The sequence below is a fragment of the Ochotona princeps genome, chromosome 19 (genome assembly GCF_030435755.1).
Source record: "Ochotona princeps isolate mOchPri1 chromosome 19, mOchPri1.hap1, whole genome shotgun sequence".
NCBI classification, from domain to species: domain Eukaryota; kingdom Metazoa; phylum Chordata; class Mammalia; order Lagomorpha; family Ochotonidae; genus Ochotona; species Ochotona princeps.
Genome location: NC_080850.1, coordinates 26,531,138 through 26,553,078, shown reverse-complemented (window position 1 = coordinate 26,553,078; position 21,941 = coordinate 26,531,138). Strand labels below are relative to the sequence as shown.

The window sequence follows — 21,941 nt, the reverse complement described above, 5'->3', positions numbered from 1 at the left end:
TTGTCCTGCTCACTTTCTGGGAGCTCCCAGCTGGCATTTTTTGTCACTCATCATCATTGCCTGCAATGGAGATTACACACTTGGTGCAAAGGGCATATAAGAAAGAAAAGGGCTTCCACAAGCCAGAGATTCCAAGGCAGGTGCTGGTAGGAAATAATTATAATTTCAAAAAAGGGCAAAAAGTATCACAATCTAAGAAGCATTGGGTGCAAGAACTCAAAGAGTGACCCCACAGAGCCTTAGGAGACAGACACAGAAAAAGCTTTCCATTCATCTTAGGTGGGTTTTGTTGTTGTTGTTTTATTTATCTCATCAAGAGAAAGAGAGGGAGACACCTAGATAAACACAAACCTAACTCAAAGCATGGTTAAAATAATTAGGCCTTTTTAAAAGATAGTCAAGAAAAATGCTATATTTATCTGTGGCTAGTGTGCCTGGATACTCCCTAATTTGGGGGAAACAATGAATTGTGTATGTTGTAGCTTGGTATTAGGAGCAAGGTTGACAAAATGTCAAAGCTTGGAGTTGAGTTTAAGTGGCATGGTTTTATTAATGCTTACTCATTTATGTGTTTAACAAATAAATGGTGCTTACTTGTTACTGCTAGAATGTAAATCCCATAAAGAGAAAAGATTGCCTTTCTTGTTTGTTATAGACGCACAAGACATCTTTATTGAGGGAATGAGTGGATGGCATAGGGGTATAAGGAAGAATAAATCACAGAGCATGGAGTTATGGAACTTGCTGTCTTGTGCACAGAAAAGTTAACCAGCAATCCCAAACAGAGCTATGATGGGAGAACTAGGTGCACAGAGAGGGAGACCCAACCCAGTCTTGGAAAAGAGGTCTTTACTTTCTTAACATGGGTGCAGGGTGCACAGGATGGCCACAAACAGGTAGCTGGGTGGGAAATGGAGCAGCTGGGACACAAACTGGAGCAGGTACGCAGTGCTGCCCTTGGAGGATTAGGCAGTTGAGCCACTGGCTGGCTCCCCCTTTGTGTGTGTGTGTAACCTTTATTATTTATTTGAAAGATACACAGTAAACAGAATGAGCCAGCCAGAAAGAGTTCCCATCTTGGGGAGAGCCAAGATGGTGGAATAGGATAAGGACACATTTAAACGGATGGAGAGACATTAACCAGTATGAAGCAGAGAGGGCACATTCCAGGAGATAGGAGAGAACAGGAAACCAGCAGCGGGGTACCTGGAGACTGACAGACACAGAAAAGCAGCAAAAACAATGGTATGGTGATGCAGTGACTGATAGTCCAGCGGCATTCAGCAAACGGCGATCTGAAGTCCACCTGCAGCAACCAGGTGGGAAGGGACTTTCACTGGGAGCTTGGGAGGTGAACTCAAAGAACTGCCCCTCCTGCTGGTCTGTTTGATTTGACCAGGAGCAGTGACAGAGCGGCAGATCCCAGACAAGCAGTGTGGGAACAGGATGGATTTCACAGTCCAATCCACCCCCTTAGAACTGAATCAGGTGCCATTTTGTTTAAGAAGGAAAAGGCAAGAGAAAGGATTGAGCATACACCGAACTGGGAGTGAACTCATTTCTGATTCAGTGAATTGCAATAGCGTGGCATCCTACAGGTTCCACCCAAGACAGGTGCAGGTAACCCTCAGACTGATGGCCAGCAGATCAAGAACTCTAGTAGTGGCATGTCAGACGCCATTTCTCACAGTGTGACAAAGAATTTAAGACTGCAGGGGATAATAGTGAGCTGTGCATATGCTGAGTCTGGCAAGAACTCACTGAACTCAGTGCATTGAGCTGGTCCCACAGGAAAATAATACCGACTATTGCATTGTACAGGTCAAAACAGGTCCCTGTGGTCCTCAAACCTAATGGCCAACAGGTTCCTGCAAGATTATCACCAACACGGGCCCGGCGGCATGGCCTAGTGGCTAAAAGTCCTTGCCTTGAACGCCCCAGGATCCTATATGGGCACCAGTTCTAATTCTGGCAGCTCCACTTCCCATCCAGCTCCCTGCCTGTGGCCTGGGAAAACAGCCAAGGACATCCCAAAGCCTTGGGACCCTGTACCTGCATGGGGGACCGGGAAGAAGCTCCTTGCTCCTGGCTCCGGATCAGCACAGCACAGCCGTTGTGCTCACTTGGGGAGTGAATCATCGGATGGAAGATCTTCCTCTCTGTCTCTCCTCCTCTCTGTATATCTCACTTTGTAATAATAATTTTAAAAAATCTTAAAAAAAAAAAAAGAGTGGAGCCAGAACTCCAATCCAGGCACTCTCATTTGGAATATGAGTATCCCAACCAAAGATGTCACCTGTAGGCCAAATGCCCACCCAAGGAAAGACTTTCTGAACAAAGATATAGAGGACACAGAGGACAATACCAAAGAAACTAGCACCTATCTGGATATGGCTTTAGAGAAAAAAAACTGTCAAACTATTCTGCAAAGTCTCATTTTTGAAGGGACACTATTATCTCTATTTCAGAGTGAAAAAAGATCGCAAAGAACTGCTGGGTACTTTGATAGCTAACTGTCAGTGATGGCTTTCATTTCTCAAAGACTTTCCTAAATTTGGCCTGTCTACTAACAGAAATGACCTAATACCCAGAGGGACAGCTGCATCTCTCTGTTATACAGCTACCCTCCCCTTCCAGTGAATCCAACTCTATAGGCAGGCAGGTTACTTCTCCTCCAAGGTCATATCTTATCCATTTGGTATAAATAAAAGGAATACTCTCAATTTTTATTTGAAAGAGGCAAATGGCAGATTTACACAAAATCCTGCTGCTGAAACATCTTTGCTCCAAGGACAACAGAAAGGAAAGTGAAGAGTTTTGCTTCTTAAGATAGATTGACTGATTGATTTGCAAAGAGTTACAGAGAAAGGGAGAGACAGAAGAAAGATCTTTCATCTGCTAACTCACTCTCTAGATGGCTGCAACAGCCAGCAGTGGACTGGGCCGATTCAGGAGTCAGGAGCCTCTTGTGTGTTTGCATGTGAGTGGCAGGGGCCCAACCACTTGAGTCACCTTCCTCTGCTCTCCCAGGTCATTAGCAGGGGGAAGGATTTGAAGCAGAGCAGCCAAGATATGAACTGGTGGGATGCTGGCAGGCAGCAGCTTTACCTGCTAGAGCACAACGCCAGCCCCGGAGAGGCAAGAATTCTAACTTCTCAGGGTTGGGTTCCTCCAGCAAGCACAAAGGCAAGCTTTTTTTTCCCTCTGCTGCCACCAACTTCCAGTAGAAACATGTACATACAGACACACAGATACAAGTCTTAAAGGAGGGAGACCTTGAAGCAAATTGTTTAAATGCAACTTTTAAGGTCATGTGTGGCTCTTCCTCTGCCAACATGGCACAGATGCCTGTTTCATTCAACCTTTTCCTATTCCAGAACCCGAGGGCCCCATGAAGGAAGGAGGATAGAGCAGGGGGAACAGCCTTTCATATTCTGGGTGGCTATGTTTAGTGCCCATTTATTGATGTTCACCTATGTTGAAAGGCTGAATAACAGAGGGGGAAAAAAGGAGGGAGGAAGAGAGATTGATCACATCTGCTGGTTTACTTTCCAAATGCCCACCACAGCTAGGACCAAACCAAACCAAGCCAGGACCCCAAAGCTACATCCAGGTCTCCTGTAAGGGAGGCAGGGGCCCTAGTACTTGGGCCATCATCTGCTGCCTTGAGACACATGAAGAAGAGGCTCGATTGGAAGCAGAGTAACTAAAGCTGGAACCAGGAACTCTGATGTGCAATGCAGGTGTGCCAAGTGATAGCTGTGCCCCACTGTACCACAATACAGCCCTGTATCCTGGGTGCTTCAAGGGAGAAGGAAGTAACGCCATGCCTACTGATTTAAACAGACAGAAAATAGTTAAAGAAGGGAGAGAACTGTGATACCACTGAGTACTGAGAGGTCTAAGAAACAAGACTGAGGGGAGAGAAACAGAGAGGCATGAAAGCCATAGAACAGAGTAGAATTTTAGACGCAGCCACAGGCCTGTTGATATTGCGTGTCTCCCTTAAATGGGTTTCCTTCCCATCTTTCATAGCCTCTCCTCTCCTTATTCTGTTCCTCCACAGCATTCATTCCAACTAATCACTATAAATTTATGTGTTTATAAATTTGATTTTTATTTCCCCAACTAGAGCATAAGCTTGGCGAAAGTCTTGTATATGCCTTGCATAGTTGGTACACACACACACACACACACACACACACACACACACAATATTTGTCAAAGGGCCAGTGGTACTATGGCATTCTAGAATATCCTCCACCTGTGGCACTGGCATCTCATATGGCTGCTGGTTCAAGTCCCAGCTGTTCCACTTTTAGTTCAGCTCCCTGAATATGACCTGGGAAAGCACTGGAAGATGGCTCAATTTGTTGGGCCCCTGTACTCACATGAGGGACTTGGAAGAAACTGCCTCCTGGCTTTGGTTGGTTCAGACCTGGCTATTGCAACCATCTGGGGAGTGAACCACCAAATAGAACATTTCTCTATCTTTCTGTAAATCTGCCTTTTAAATAAAATAAAATGTAAAATAAAAAAAAATAAAACCTTTAAAAATATATGTGTGGGCCCAGCACAGTAGCCTAGTAGCCAAAGTCCTCGTTTCACACATCTTAGGATCCCATATGGGTGATGATTCTAATCACAGCAGCCCCACTTCCAACCCAGCTCCCTGCTTGTCACCTGGGAAAGCAGTCGAGGACGGCCTAAAGTCTTGGGACTCTGTACCCACATGGGAGACCTGGAAGAGACTCCAGGCTCCTGGCTTCAGATCGTCCATTGTGGTTACTTGAAGAGTGAACCAGCAGATGGAAGATCTTCCTCTCTGTCTTTCCTCTCTATATCTGACTTTGCAATAAATAAATAAAAACATTAAAAGTTATAAAAAAAAGATGAATGAATAATGAAGACAGTTGGGGAAGGCAGCCAGAAGCTGTAACAGCAGGCCTGCTGTCTCTTCCCTTGGGTAAGACCTCTAAGTATCTTTACTTGTGGGGCATTTATTATTTGCAAGGCATTCTACTAAGTATTTCTGTGGCCTATCTCCTTCGTGATCTCAGCAAACCTACAAGGCAGTATGTTCAGGCGTCCTAAGACCACTCAGATTCAGTGACTTGTTAGAACTTTCATAACTCGACAACAATTGGGGGAAAAAAACCCTCAAGGTAATGGTTTATTCCAGTGAAGATGACACAGATTGAAAGCAGCACTGGCAAAAGGGACAGAGGGCAGCGTCCAGGATGTGAAGTCTCCAGTCCTTCTCTTCCCGTGGAGACAAGCAGTCAGCATTATTTCTCCTAGCCATGTTGCAAGACTCCTTATTGCCAAGCACAGAAGTCCCCCTGAGATTTGGTCTCCAGGGATTTTACTGGATTAGTCCCATAAGCATGACTGGCCCTGTTCATGGCTATCCTAGTCTCTAGCCACTCCAGAGGCCAAGCTGCGTCTACTTGTCCCAGTGGACCCACACTATATTGTATTGTCAGCTTAGGCTCTGTCATGACCCAAGATGATCAGGTCAACAAAGTCCCCCCCCCCCAGTCAGGCAGGGTATCTCAAGGGCAGGAAGGTTACGTCCTGGGGCAAGAGCCAAATCTCCTGTTGGAATGTGCCTGCGTGGGATAACACAGTTGCTGAGCTGTGCTGAGCATAGGGAAGTTTTAGCATTAGCCCCGATTTACGGGTGATGCAATCCAAGGATCGGGGAGATTACATTATTTGACCCAAGTTGCAAAAGCCAGAGTGTGTGTCAGCATTGCACCTCAGTAACTCCCCTGCACAAATAAATTCTCTACAATATAAAGGAACTCCTATGAAATGTCTCCTGATGTCTTAAATCTATATGCTTAGAATCAGAGATTTGCAGAATCTCTGAGAAGATGGCAGGGCTGGGTGCCTTCTGAAGATTCTAAGCACCCAGACAATAGCTGGTTTGGGATTTGCTAAGACCAACTGGATCTCATCTTCCTGTTGTCTGAGCATGGGAGGGTAGGGGTCTCCCTCGTGACCAGAAAGGGGAAATACACAGCAGGGCAAATCAACACTTTCTAAGACACACTCCACTGCCCCCAACAAACAGCTCCAAAGGGACTTTGGCCACAGGTGAAGGAGGCTGTGGGTTAAGCAGCCACTAGGAAATAATATAGAACAATTTGTTGATGCCTTGTTTAACCAAAGCTGTAAATTATATGTAAAGAAAGTCACATTCACCTTGCACAGCATCCCCAAAGCATGTCCTGCAAAGTGGTCCAGGTGAAAATCCTAGGTGAGTTGTATTATTACTTCAGTATTTCCTGAACCTATATGAGAATGGAACCCTTCGTGTGTCTGTGCCTATAATATCAAATTTTTTAAATGACGGAAGATTGGAAAACCATACCAAAAAAGTCCTTTTTTTCCCAGCTCCTGCCAGTAGATCTGTTTTTAAATAATTATTATCAAACTTACAAAGCTTGCATGCATCCTCTTCTTCCATAGAATAGCAATTTATGGATGTGTGTTGATTCATTCACTCATCAAGCATTTATTAAATGCCTACTTGCATAAGGGCTCACAGATAGACACAAAGGTACTTAGAACAAAAGCAGGCTTTCCAATGAAACTGTTAAATACACCTAGACAATTTGATACTAGATTTTCTACCATTGTCTATATCTACAATGCCATGATACGCTTCAGTAGCAGAATGTTAAAACTTGAACGGTTTCTCAAGGACGATATTATTGTAATGGCAGGAGGGGAAAACAGGGAAACTGGGAGGGCAGGAGGGAACCTCTGTACCTACAAAATTACATCATGGAAAATAGTAACAATTTTTTTTAAAAAAAGCTGCTGAGACACACATCTTGAACTCCCCAGCAGCGATGAATTCATGGCCGCTGAGTGATAACTGGAATCCTAGTTGGGGACGGGTTTTGTTCCTGGCTTCACTCCCCAGTGATGCATGCTGTCAGGACCAGCTCAGGTTCATCAGCAGTTAGCTCATGTCCACATGTGGATTACAGTCTCAGGTGGTGCCGGGAGTAGAGAGAACCAGGCCCATTCTTTCCACAGCAACAGGTCATGATCTTACATCTGCACTGTGGTGGTTCCACTGCATGTGGAGTCCTTTTCTTACTCTACTGCCCATGCATGCCTCCCTTCATTTATTTAAACCGAAAATCAACTCAACCGGACTGGCAGCTGCACCTCCCTGCTGTGTGGATATTTGGTTGTTAGGAGGTTTTGTTGTTTCTGGGATGTGAATATGTCTTCATTAGGACCTGTCCTGTTCCAAGCATCCAAAAATAACTTCTAATAGTTTAAGCAATACATAGTAGATAGAGGTGTGGAGAGAGTTGATCTCATTTCACTGAATCCTTCAGGCCCAGCTGGATTGAACTCTTCAGATTTTATTGTCAAAGCACTGGCAGAATGGTTACCTGTTGCTATGGCTAGACTGTCCCCATCAAAACCCATGCTGAAATTTAATCCCCATGGTGAAGTTTTAAGAAGTGCAGCCAGGTGGGACTTTTAAGAGGCGATTGGGTCATGAGGGTTCTGCCCTCAAGGACAGATTAATGGATTAGTGGATTAATGGGTTGTGGTGGGTGTAGTTTCTTTATAAAAATCAAGCTCTCCCTGGCTTGCTTGCTCTATCTTGCTGTGGGATGTCCTGTGCCATGCCATGACCCAGCCAGAAGAGCCTCATTGACGCCAAATAGATGCCAGCACCTTGCTCTGGGATTTCCAGAGCCATGAGTCGCATCATCCGCTGTTGTATCTGGTTATGCAATAGAGAGCAGACTAAAGCAACTATCACACTAAAATCTCTATTTCTTCTGCCCACCAAAGCCTCTTTCAGGAGGCTACGCTTGCTGGTGCATGTCCCAGACCCTATAGTTCAATACCACATCTAGATTCTCCTCTAGTGATAGTTCAAGGCTCATGATCCCAAAGTAAAACACTTTTTCAACACCTAAATATCAAAATAATGATTGGCCCTGAGTGGGGCACACACCTGCCATGCACCAATCACTATGCCAGAAGGACTGAGGGGCTCTCATGGCAAGCCCAGGCCAAATAGCCCTGTGTGCGATATGAGCAGAGTGAATGGCATGCCAGGATGTGGAGGATGATGAACCAGTAGGTTACTTAGAGAAGGGAACACTTGGCAAAGCAACGAAATAAAATTGCCCATGTTTCTCTGTGTCCTGGCTTCTTTGGTTCTGGATTCTATGCATCACTCCTCCATCAGCACCATGGGCTTTGATGTTTCCAGACTCTTTGGAGGAAAAACAGAAATAGTCATATTACTGGAGCATGCAAGTTGTCAGTTTTTTGAACCCTAGAAAAGCAAAGTTTGGGAAGCACGTATAAATGCTGAGTTGGAGTATCTGGCTTTGTGAAAGATGCTAGGAAAAATAATTTGAAAATGACCTGACTATTAATCTTGACACCCTCCACCCTGCTCCTGTTGAGACAGAAATTGTTGATGATAAAGCTGTTGCTGACAATACAATGGGTAATACCGAGGTAGAACCAGGACTCATTTTCACTAGAGATTTGTGGAGGACTGCATAGAATCAACCAGCTGGATCTCTTCTGGTGCTTAACTTTCATGTATGGGCCCTGAGTTCAGTAATTCATGCTAATATAGCCAAGAGCAAGCACGCCACATTCAGTTTTTCCAAACTTGATGACCAAAACAAAGCCCCAGATGAGTTTTATGAAGTTAGAACATACCAGAAGATAGAATCTGCCAGAAGATAATGAGAGTGGTAGAAACACGAGGGCTTCGTGGTCAAATGAGCCTCAGTCAGTCCTGCACCTGCACGCACTTGGCTATGTGACCTGGTCTGGTGACATTTACCATGTCAGAACAGATATTTCCTCATCGATAAAACAGGGTGACACTACCTACTTCCTAGGGTGCTGAGATACCAGGAATGAGAAATCCCATTAAAAAGTGCAGTAGGGCAATAACGCAAAAAAAAAAAAAAAAAATAACAAATCGCTGCCAGAATCTCAGTGAATGTCAATTCCCTTCCCTCCTCAGAGCCTTGAACTTGCTGCCTCCCTCCCTGCCCTCACAGCATCCCCTCTGTGCCTGACCCCCTCTATCCCACTTCACACTGTGAGAGCCCATGTGTTTAACACGCATGACTTGCAGAAACCAGAGTTCCAGGGGGAGGGATTATCCAAAAGGAAGAGAAAACCCAAGAGAGACTTCAAGTAAAAAATAGAATTAGTAACTCACTTCTACAATGTTTACTTATGATGAAGAAAAGATGGGAATGGCCGGTGTTTCAAGGCACAGTCATCTTCAAAGCCGCCTACACATTCTGTGTAATTATAGACGGATGTCCTCTCCTAGTAATCATTCCAATATGTGAACCACTTGGACTGCAAATATCTTCCAGAAAGGAAAAAAAAAAGCAGATTAACAATTTTCAAAACTCTCTTGCCCCCATTTGAATTAGAAGATAAAGCCAGACCAGTAGCATCAAACTTGGCTAATGAAACTGCTTAATAAAGATGCAGCTACTTGAATCCTGCTCCAAGAGATGCTGATTAAAAAATAGTGTATGGACAGGGCTCAAGAGTCTGTAGCGGAACATCTCCCAAGAGTCTGGTATAAGGACACCACAGATTTCCTTTTGGGAAATACCGGTTAAGAGTGTGGGCTCGCAAATGGGATGGGGAACAGACTGGTCTTCTGCTACACATACTGGCAAACCAGGGTAGGGGGCGGGCCTGGTGGGGGTTATTGTGGGTCGCCCCGACTAGGCTGCAGCTCCCACTGGTTTGTGTGAGGGCCGAGAGTATGTGCTGGGCAGAACCAGACTGGACTGCAACACCCATTGGTTCCAGTGCAACTCGGGACTGAAAACAGAACCAACCCAGCAATTGCAACCACCAGCTGATCGGGGTGATGGACTGTGCTGGGCCCTGTGCTTGCTAGAACATACAAGAAACTAGTCTGGGAATACCGCAAAGTTTCTTTGGAGATCTCCCCAATCGAACTGCTGGACTCAGAACTCTAATCAAGAAAAGACAGAAGACAGAGCAGATCAATCATTCATCTCAGCTATATGTTGGTAGTGAAATATGGGGCAAACGGAGACTTTATGATGGACCATATCAATCAGTGGACGACCTCATCGAGCGAAACCGGCAGCGATTCATAACTGGAGAACTATTAACACCACTTGAGCACATATCTCAGAGCATGCCCCACATCCGGGACTCGGGGTGGGCGGGAAACCGGGTGGGGCTTCTCCCTCAATATCCCCCTTTACCTCAGATACATGATGGAAACAATATGGACATAATAGTATTGCCCACTTCCTTATCCCCCTGAACCTCTTTTTTTTCTTTTTCTTTCTTTAACTGTAATTAACTATGTAAAGATTGTCAACAACAATACAATAAAATAGATTTAAAAAAAAAAAAAAAAGAGTGTGGGCTCGGCCGGTGGACCTGAAGTCACACCTTACACTCATCACCCAGCTTTCGGTGGATTTGAGCAACTTTCAACTTCTCTGATTCTCGCTTTTCTAATCAGACAACTATGTAAGAAATAACACAAGGTTGCTGTGAGAATTCACTAAAATATACTTCACACAGCACATTGGAAAGAAGTTCTTAGTGAATATTAGCTATTGATAGGATTCTTTTAAGATTTATTTTTATCGCAAGTCAGATATATACAGAGAGGAGAGACAGAGAGGAAGATCTTCCGTCCAATGGTTCATTCTCCAAGTGAGCACAACGGCTGTGCTGTGCTGATCCGGAGCCAGGAGCAAGGAGCTTCTTCCCGGTCCCCCATGCAGGTACAGGGTCCCAAGGCTTTGGGATGTCCTTGACTGTTTTCCCAGGCCACGGGCAGGGAGCTGGATGGGAAGTGGAGCTGCCGGGATTAGAACTGGTGCCCGTATGCGATCCTGGGGTGTTCAAGGCGAGGACTTTTAGCCACTAGGCCCTCACACCGGGCCCTGTTAATAGGATTCTTACGGTGAGAAGCCAAAGGTATTCACATTCTTCTTTATATTTTCATTCTTCCTTTGTTCCCTTTTCTTTAAGTAACTCCAAAAGAATAATATGTTCAGCAAGGTGGAAGTGTGTTTCGGTATCAGAAAACAGTGTGGGGGTGGACTTGTCCATGCAGGGTGGCTGGGATGGCTGTGCCGCCCAAGCTTTTGCCCTCCCTATCTGCATGTTGTGCTCCGCCTCGCTATTCCGGATGATGGCAGCCCGAGCTCCGCCGATTCTGTCTGCCTTCCACAAAGCAGGGTAAAGCAAAGGAAAATGAAAAGTCTGCATATGCAGTCAATGTGGCAAAATTTAAAAAAAAAAATACATCTTTAAAAAAATGTAAAAATGACCTCCCCCCCCAAAATGACAAATATTTAAGGGAAAAAATTTTTTTTCAATACTGAAATATCTTCGTACTTAGAAATAATCGTTCTTCATGTTGATTTACGGCTCTCAGTTTCCCAGGTTAAAAATTATGTGTGTTTCTGTGTGTGTGAGTATATTCATTAAGGAAAAATGTAGCCTTACAAAACTATTTCATCCTCTCCTATTATACTTAACACTACGAGTAACATTTGGTGTTATTAATTACAGAGCAGCACCATCAAATTTAATGAGCACTGAGGTTTTTATTGTATGGATGTATCATAATGTATTCAACCAAACCCTACTTACTTCCGTGTTAATCTGTCTAGAACACATGTCTTTGCTCGTTTGTACAGCAGTTTCCTGAGGCTGAGCTTGTATTCTGTGGTTTTTCTAATCTCTAAGCCTTCCCTACAGTGTCCATGGCTCCACATCCCATCAGAACAGGGGCGGCAGATCTTGTCTCCACCCCTAAGCCGCCTGCCGGGAATTTCCCTTACCCAGGACTAGGGCAGAGTCTGAAGATCTCCAGTGGTTTCAATTACTGCTCCACGAGCGGGGACAGCTTCACCCCACTGCCCAGAAAAGCAGAAAGTAAGATAGGACTCCAGGTGACGAAAGGGCTTTCTATTCACCTGAAATTATTAAAAGTTTCAGTTTACTAAGTCAATGTAAAGCAAGGCCAGAATGAGGCCATTTCTGTGTGCAAAAACCAGTTTCGTTTTGAAAAAAAATATATAATGAATTTGACTGAAATAATTATTTAGACAAGCAGCTGATTTGACAAATGATGATTTATACACTGATTTAAAAAAAAACCTGATGATTGGTTTCTGACTAATTGTTTCTTTGTCTCGGTTGAGCTTCCTAATGATCCAGACACTCATGAGATTTACGATTTCTGGAGAAGGCAGAAGACCAACTGAGTTGCATCACTCTCTTCTTACATTTTGTTTTCTTTCTGCCGACACTGAGCAGTAGCAAGAACCAGTACTGGTAGCCCTGCATTATGAAGCAATGATGATAACGGATGCCAGCTATTGAACACATTCTCTGCTAGGCAAGATGTTAAATAAACACTGTGGATACTCTTTATTCTCACAACAACCAGTGAAGTAAGCATCCTAGCAATATCCCATTCAGCACATGAGCATGCTTTAGAGAAGTACAAGTAAGTTGACCATGGTCCCACCACTGGAAAGAGGTTCAGCCAGAATTCAAAATCAGGACTCACGGACAGTCACCAACTCACTCAAGCTCACAGAGTGGTGGAGTTAAGCCCAAAGCCCAGACCACATCACAGTCATTAGTTACAAGGATCTATGCAGAAAGACAAATACCTCATGTTCTCCCTTACATGTGGGAGCTGAAAACTAAAGAAAAATACCCAAATCAATATCACTGCAAATAGTTTTGTGAAACTTTATACCTTTGCCAAAGCAATGGTTAAGAATGTTACAGCAGGCCCGGCGCGATAGCATAGTGCTTAAAGTCCTCACCTTGAACATGCTGGGATCCCATATGGGCATTTATTTTAATCCCAGCTGCTCCACTTCCCATCCGGTTCCCTGCCTATGCCCTGGGAAAGCAGTCGAGGATGCCCCAAAGTCTTGGGACCCTGCACACGTGTGGGAGACCTGAAAGAAGCTCCTGGCTCCTGGCTCCTGGCTTTGGATTGGCTCACCTCCGGCCCTTGCGGCCGCTTGGGGAATGAACCATTGGACGAATGATCTTCCTCTTTGTCTCTCCTCCTCTCTGTATATCTGCCTTTCCAACAAAAATAAGTCTTAAAAAAGTTACAGTGGTAGACTAACTAGCCTAATCCCCTTGTATGAACTAGGATTTCATATGTGTCCAGCTCATATCCTAGCTGCTCTAATTCCCATCCAGCTCCCTGCTTGTAGCCTGGGAAAGCAGTCAAAGACGGCCCAATGCATTGGGACCCTCACCTGTGTGGGCGACCCAGAAGAAGCTCCTAGCTTCAGATTGGCTCAGCCCTGGCCATTGTGGCCACTTGGGCTGTGAATCAGCAGATGGAAGATCTTCCTACCTCTCCTGCTTTCTGTAAATCTGCCATTCCAATAAAAATAAGTAGAACTTTAAAAAAATGTTACACTGATAAAAATGTCTAACAATCTGTGATTACTTTAAGGTTTTCATATATGGATGAAAATTATTTTTCCATTTAATTACTACTTATAGCCATTGTCTATATTCTCACAAAAGTCTTCTTGTTAACTCTTTTTACTTGCTATACTTTTTATTCAGCAAAGTGTTAGGCCATTGCATTATAACGTAAATTTCAAATACATTATCTCAAAACCTGAAAAAAAAAAAAAAAAGAAAGATGGAAGGGGAGGAAGGGAATATCATTATTTTCTTAGAATTGTACCTAAATGGCCTGGCATGATAGCCTAGTGGTTAAAGTCCTTGCCTTGTGCGCACTGGGATCACATATGGGCATCGGTTCTAATCCCAGCAGCCCCACTTCCCATCCAGCTCCCTGCTTATGGCCTGACAAAGCAGTTGAGGATGGCTGAAATCTTGGGACTCTGCACCCAGAAGAGGCTCCAGGCTCCAGGCTCCTGGCTTCAGATGGGCTCAACTCCAGTCATGGCAGCCACATGGAGAGTGAATCAGTGGATGGAAGATCTTCTCTGTCACTCCTCCTCTCTGTATATCCAACTTTCCAATAAAAAATAAATAAATCTTTAAAAAAACTATACCGGGGCTCGGCAGCGTGGCCTAGTGGCTAGGGTCCTCGCCTTGATCCCATATGGCCACTGGTTCTGGTCCCGGCAGCTCCACTTCCTCTCTATCTCTCCTCCTCTCAGTATATCTGACTTTGTAATAAAAATAGGGTAAATCTTTAAAAAAAAAAAAACTATACCTACAAATCATATCGAAAGTGCTTAATAGAGGTCGGGGCTCAGAAGAGAACCAATCCAGGGGTTAAAACCAGCAGCTGATCGGAGTGATGGACTGTGGCGGGCACTGTGCTTACTAGTAGTACATGTAGGAGCCTGGACTGGGAATGCCTCAAAGTTTTTTTTAGGGGGATTCCCCTGAACAAAATGGAGGAATCAAAGCATTAATCAAAAAAAGATGGAAAATGGAGTAGATGAATCAACCACCTCAGCTTTATGCTTGCAGCGGAAAACTGGACAAGGGGAAACCCTAAGACGGACTATGTCAATCAGTGAACTCTGCACCAGCCTCATCATACCTGGACTGTTGCTGATGATATGTTGGAGCTTCTAATTGATCGAGGTGACGCTCTGCTGGCTCTGCCTACAAACCTGAGAGGGCCTCCCTAAGAGGCCGTTGAACTTGAACTGGACAAGTGGGATGCTGGACTCTGTATGGTGTAAACTTTTAATTAGGGAATCTCAACGGAACTTGAGCTGTGGTTATGCATCAAGGTGAAGGAATTCATGATGGGGGAAGGGTTTGGGGTGAAGGGGGGGGAATCCCAGTACCTATGAAATTGTGTCATGTAATGCAATGTAATTAATGAATAAATGAATATTAAAGAAAAAAAAATTGAAATTAAACCTAATTTTAAAATACTAATTCTTAAAAAAAAAAAAAAAAAAAAAAAAAAAACCAGGTCAGGGTTCTAGGATCAGGTATACTGACAGGTCTCCTTCTTCCCATTGCCCTTATCTGCCATTTTTCAGGTGTGCACCTTTCACGTGTTATTGAACCACTCTGTCTCAGTCATCCCATTTTATAAATAGGGGATAATGAATGCCTACCTCCAAGGTGGGCATGTGGTATAGAAACTAAGTCATCTGTTGGGACTCTCACATTCCATTACTAGTGTCCATGTTAAGTTCCAGCTCCATTCCATACTCCGGCTTCACCTTCACGTGCACCCCAGAGGCAATGATGTTGGCTTAAGTGGTCGGTTGGCTCTCCGCCATCCCGAGACTTTTGCATTCAGCCTGGCCCAGCATCCATCCATGTTGCGTTCATGAACCAGCAAAAGGAAGTATGTGCGTATGCACACGCGTCTGTGTTCACTCTTTCTCCCTCCCTTCAAAGTAAAAATTCAATAAATAAAATTCTTGTCCATATTTAAAAGGTGCTGGCTAGCTTAAAAGAGATGGTGCCTGCATGTACCATCAATTCATGCACACTTGGCACATCAGAAGTGCTTGCAAATGAGTTATGAACAGCAGACCTGTTCCCCTAGTCTCTAAGCCAATCACTGCCTTGTGTCGCTGCAGGTACCTCGAGCAAAAGCATTGTGCAGCTACAGAGGACAGAGTCCTGGCGACCTGAGCTTCACTAAAGGAGACGTCATCCTCCTCCGCAGACAGCTTGACGAGAACTGGCTGCAGGGGGAGATCGGTGGGGCCAGTGGGATCTTCCCAGCCAGCGCTGTGGAAGTCATCAAGCAGCTGCCCCAGCCTCCACCGCTCTGCAGGGCCCTCTACAACTTTGATCTACGAACCAAGGACAAGAGCGAGAACCAAGACTGCCTGACCTTCCTCAAGGTAAGAGACGGGGTCACCAATGAAGTCACTAGGGAGCACACAGGACTATATATGTGTTTTATATATGTATATATATATTTAACACATATATATATCAAACTATACGTAGAAGTAGGATCTCTAAAAAAATGTAGTAAGAGTTTCCTAGAAATTCTTAAGGCTTTCTACTGCAATTACAAAAAAAATCATTCATTCATTCATTCTACGGTCACTTCAGAGCACTTATTCCTTGCAGACAATGGGGACTGAATGTTAACAAGTCACTGTTAGTGTCCTCACACAGCAATAGGAGATATGTGGACAGAAAATAAAGACATACTTGAATAACCTGCTATTCAAAACCACAACTCCTACCGCTTTTATCACATGACTGGTACGGGCATGTTTGATGACTTAATTATGGTCAGTTACTTTTACTCATCTACAGCATCCTGTTTTGTTATAACCATAGCATTTAAAACACTTCAAGCTAACACAATGGGATGATCAGACTTCTTATGCATAATCTTTTTTAAAAAAAAAGATTTATTTATTTTTATTGGAAAGGCAGATTTACAGAAAAAAGGAGACACAGAAAGATCTTCCACCCACTGGTTCACCCTCCAAATGGCTACAACAGCCAGAGCTGAGCTGATCTGAAGCCAGAAGCCAGGAGCTTTTTCCAGGTCTCCCATGTGGGTGCAGGATCCTAGGACTTTGGACTATTTTCCACTGATTTGTCAGGCCATAAGCAGGGAGCTGGAAGGGAAGTGGAGCAGCCGGGATACAAACTGGTGCCCATATGAAATCCCAGCACTTGCAGGAGGAGGATTAGCCACATGAGCTATCACGCCAGGCCCCTGATTCTCTTTAGCATTAATGTGGGAACTGTTTAATTCTTTAGCACTTGTGATGAGTAGATGAACCGTGAGTACTAAAAACGGCAGTATCACTGCTCAGGAAGTCTTTTCTTTTGCAGAATCTTTTTATTAAACCACTACCAGAAATGAGATTTACTTCAGATTTTCCCGAACTATATAACTTCAACCTCTTCTGGATTTTGAAAGAATAGTTTTATTGCTGACTTAGCACTTCAGAGAGAGACTCCTAAGGGAAGTTTGTGCTTAGATGACAAGGAAAGGAAGGTCAGTTCATTTCCACACATATTCACCTTATATATTCTGAGAGGTGGAGAGAGGAGACAGAGCTCCATGCCCTGGTTCACAGTCCTGACACCTTCTAGAGCTGGGGGCTGAAGTAAGAACCAGGACCAGAGTCAAGATCTCTGTCTGGGTGGCAGGAACCTCATTGCTGCCTGGGATCTGCATTAGCAGGAAGCTGGGGCAGGAACCAAACTCCGGGTCTCCCATGCGGGTGCAGGGTCCCAAGGCTTTGGGCCGTCCTCGACTGCTTTCCCAGACCACAAGCAGGGAGCTGGATGGGAAGCAGGGCTGTCAGGACACAAGCTCATTTGAGATCCTGGCAGATGCAAGGTGAGGATTTAACCACTAGGCTATTGTGCTGGGCCCACTACCTGTCTTTGAGGAACCAATTATCCAGCACAAGAAGCAGACACAGAATTGAGAAATTGTGACAAAAAAGCGAGGGCTGGGTCCGATCTGGAGGGCGAGGGACGGCTGAGAACACACTCGGGAATTTCATGGCCTTCCCTTCCTGAATCAAACACATACAAGTTAAACTCAAGAGTCCCTCTCTCACCGCTGCTCTTTTCTTAGTGTTGTCTCACTAAACTGTAACATTTATTCACACATTCATGCATTCACTTATGCATGCATGTATTCCAGAAACATTTACTAACACAGCCTAAGGGGAACTACTTTGTTAAGTGCTGGGACAACAGAGATGACCGCAAAAAACACTGCTCCACTCAGAGTGTTCGATGTGGACTGCCTGACGGGGGGACTAGCATTCAGGAAAAGCTTCCAAATGTGCAATGGCAGTGTGTAATAACGACAGCCTAGACGTGCATGGAACAGATGCTCAAGCAGATTGAGACATCTTCAGTGAATTGGTTCATGGGCTTAGACTGATGAACCTGTATGGAAATAAAGGGTATTCCTGATGTATGAAAAAAACTAAAAAACCAGTGCGTTCTGTAGACCTTGCTCAAAGGTCTTGCATTACAAAATAAATCCTGTCCAGCTCTGAAAGTGTAAAGAGTGGGTTTCCATTGCTGACGAAGAGGGCACAGGGGAGACTTCTGTGTGTGAGAAACGTTTTTAAGCCCGTTGTGATGGCTCCATTAGCTAATCCTCCACCTGCCAGAACCAGGTCCCATACAGGCACCAGTCCATGTCCTTGCTGCTCCACTTCCCCTCTAGCTTGCTGCTTACAGCCTGGGAAAGCAGTAGAGGATGGCCTAAGGCCTTGGGACCCAGCACCCATGTGGGAGACCTGGAAGAGGCTCTGACTAATGGCTTCAGATCAGCTCAGTTCTAGGCTGTTGTGGCCATTTGGAAAGTGAGCCCGAGACAGAAGATCTTTCTCTCTGGCTCACCTCATCTCTGTAAATCAGCCTTTCCAATAAAAATAAATCTTAAAAAACAAAAGAAAGAAAGAAACATGCTGGATGGAAATATACAGATTTTAAAATCGCTCAAGCATTACACCTAAATGCTTGCTCTTCACCATGTGCATGTGTGCTTTTGTAAAGTTTTTTGAAAGCAGCATGCTTATGTGTCTTATCTTTGATATAGAAGAATCTGGGTCATGTATCAACTAAACTGTTAACGGTAGTTGTGTCTCTAATGTCGCAGAAAATTTCTCTTGCTTTGCTTATCTGTATTTGCAAACATTTTGGGGGCCAAACCATGGCTTAGGAAGCTAAACTTCTACCTGCAATGACAGCATTCCTTATGGGTGCCAGTTCAAGTCCCAGCTGCTCCACTTCTGATCCCACTCCCTGCTAACGGCCTGAGGAAGCATCAGAGGATGGCCCAAGCACTTGGTATATGTGGTACCCAAGTACTGGAGCCCAGCATTTAGTGGCAAACTGCGAGGAAACTCCTTGTCCCTGGCCTTGAACAGACCCAGCTCTAGCCACTGCTGGTCATTTGGAGAGTGAACCAGCAGACAGAACATCTTTCTGTCTCTCCTTCTCTCTCTGCAACTCAGTCTTTCAAATAAAATTCTTTTAAAATCTTTTAAACAGTTTTTCTGCATATATACATAAAACCTTTAGTAATAAGAAAAATTTAAGTAAAAGCTACTCTTTGATACATTAAAAATTGAATAGATTCTAAAAAGCTTTCAAAACAGGCACATAATTTATCCTTAATTTAAGATTTGTTTAGATTTATTTGAAAGGCAAAATTACACAGAAATAGGCAGAGAGAGATCTTCCATCCAATGGTTCATTCCCCAGATGGCTGCAACAGCTGGGGCTGTTCTAAGCAAAAGCCAGCAGCCAGGAGCTTCATCTGGACTTCCCACATGGGACCAGGTGCCCAAGCACTGGGATCATCTGTTGCTGCTTTCCTAGGTACATTATCAGGAGGTCCAGAAATGGACCACCAGGGACTTGAACCAACACCCACATGGGATGCTGTTGTAGCGGGCAGCTTAATCCACTGCCATACAATGCCAGCCTCTATGCTTTTTGGTTGCAAGCACGTCTTCCTATGAGTTCCACCTTGCTTTCTCCATCAGATTAACTTCAATGAAAACCGTAGGTACTGCAACTGATTGAAAATAAGAAATATATCCAAGATTTTCTGTTGGATTTCATTGATATTCTAAATTATTTCTATGCCCCTTATTGTCTTGGGGACCCACATTCAGCCCTTTACAGAGAGTTCAATTTAGTAGGAAGTGTTGTTCAGTAAATCATGCAAGAACCACAAGCATGCACCTTATGTCATGTGGGACTCCAATCTGATCTCAATTGAAAGCTTTTGTGACCTGAAAACTGAGAGGAAATGCTGACCGGGAGACTTTCCGTTTCAGGACGACATCATCACTGTGATCAGCCGAGTGGATGAGAACTGGGCTGAAGGCAAGCTGGGAGATAAAGTGGGCATCTTCCCTATCTTGTTTGTGGAGGTACGTGGATCTCCAATCTGTAGTTGACCCAAGCATACCCGGCTCCCCGGGACACCTGACGGCAAACTGCATGTGTTATGAGGCTTGTTTTAGACCTACCTAAATTAAAGTATCCTAAGAATATACCACACACAGTAATTCCTGATTCTGGCAAGTGTGAGCAAATAGGCCCTTGCCATCCGGCTGACAGGTGTGCAAACTGACAAGATCTTTTCACATGCAAATGCAAATTCATATCCACAATCTCAAAAACATACACCTCCTGGGGCTCAGCAGTTCCACAGCTCAGAGTTCATTGGAAAGAACTGTTCAACAGATATGTGAACACATATGTGCAAGAGATGCAAAAATATTCACCACGGTATTGTGTCTAATGGTGAAAAATAAGAAGTCATCTTGAGAGACAAAAATTAGGATTTGATTTTCAAAAACTATGGTGATGGAGAAGATTATACCTATTGCAAATAGTGTTAGAGAATAATATATTTGTATTGTGGAGTATTATAGAAAAATCGATGATTTATTATCAGGTGAGAAAACAGATTTTGTGAATATGAAGTTCCAGTTTATGAAAGAGAAATTATAAAAATCTGTTTCTTAACAACGTCACTGGGCTTAGCGAAAGTGAACTGTTACCTTAAAAAGGATTAAAAGTGCAAATTTTATATGTGTTTTCTAGCCAATAAAAATATTAAGTTGATCTATATGAAGCTAACTGTACATGTACATGTATGTTTATAAATGGATAAAGGATGAGATACACACCAAATTTTGAAGAGGAGATCACTAGATGCTGACGGTCTATTTTTTTTTTATTCAACCAATTTGCATTTTCTGCATCATACGAGTATATATCTGTTTTGTGATTTGTTTACTTGCTTTTTTTTTCAAAGAAACCCTACTAGGCTCTCTATTTCTCCAGAGTAGTATTATAAACTGTCATCCCTCACCATCATTAGCTCTGTACCTTATCCTAGCAGGCAGCAAGTCATTACAAATTTAAACCAGAGGCTTCCTTGTTTAACTGCATTTATTGGGTGCTTACCATGCATAAAGCCTTTAAAAGTGAATGATAGAGAGCTATGAGGGAAGTGAAAGGTGTGTTCTCTGCCCTCCGGGAGAGGGAACATGAAAACAGAATAGAGGCAGAATTGGGAGAAAGAGAGCAATGCTATCATTCATAGGAGCCAAAGCCGAGTCTAAAATGAATGGTGCACCCAGAACACCGTCCAGCTTTCAGGAACCACTGTAGCCCTTATGCTCAATTAGTGCTGAGCTGCAGAAGGGAGGGATAAGAGAGAGACCCAGAGAGGCTGGTCTTCTCAGCACCTCCTCTAAACGATATGCCATTCCTAATGCTTTTTCTTTTGCCGGGACCCTTTCCAGGAATTCCTATCCAATTCTCTCAATCTGTTCTAAGGCTGAGATAAAAATTGACATTCTTGGTAAAATTTCACAAAGTGCTTGGACCCTCAGTGGTCTCTTTCTTGTCTGAATACCTGATGGGTGTGTCAGTCACAATTCCCACGCTAGGGTAACACAGAATAGACGTTCCATTTTTAAAAGATGTCTTAGCAAGTGAATGAATGAAAATGTATTTGGAAGGTGGTCAGAGTTATCAGGAAAATAATACAGGGAGGAGACCATTCAATGTGACCCTCTCTTAAAACATATATTCAATCATTCAGGTACTTTTTCATGGAATGTCTGCTGTGTCTGGTCCTGTGATGAGTTCCAAAGATATAAACAAATACAGTTTCTAGCGCCACAGACTATGAGGTTGGACACTACTGAAGTATTGTAACTGAGATCAATTACACAGAGTGAAAGAAAGTGGTATTTCCATGTCCAGTACAGCACAATGAGAGGCTCTACCCACGTGGTCACCCAGAAACCCAAACTAGTAATGATGGACCATCTTGTCACTGCACCAGTAAGAACACATGGGCTTTCTTAGTGGAAGAAGAAATGAATGAGTCGTGTACTGGCAATAACATGTCTTAGTCCACAAGTGAT

At 43.8% G+C, this 21,941-nt stretch overlaps 1 protein-coding gene across 2 annotated transcripts in view; it reads left to right on the top strand.

Moving 5' to 3' along the window:
- The window catches only part of SH3RF2 (SH3 domain containing ring finger 2), a 108,847-nt gene that overhangs the window by 38,254 nt on the left and 48,652 nt on the right, over nt 1-21,941 (top strand). For both annotated transcript variants that reach the window (XM_058677378.1, XM_004586519.4), the window contains exons 2-3: nt 15,615-15,884; nt 19,830-19,925. In XM_058677378.1, the coding sequence (XP_058533361.1) occupies nt 15,615-15,884; nt 19,830-19,925 (366 nt within the window). The remainder of the gene's footprint in view (nt 1-15,614; nt 15,885-19,829; nt 19,926-21,941) is intronic.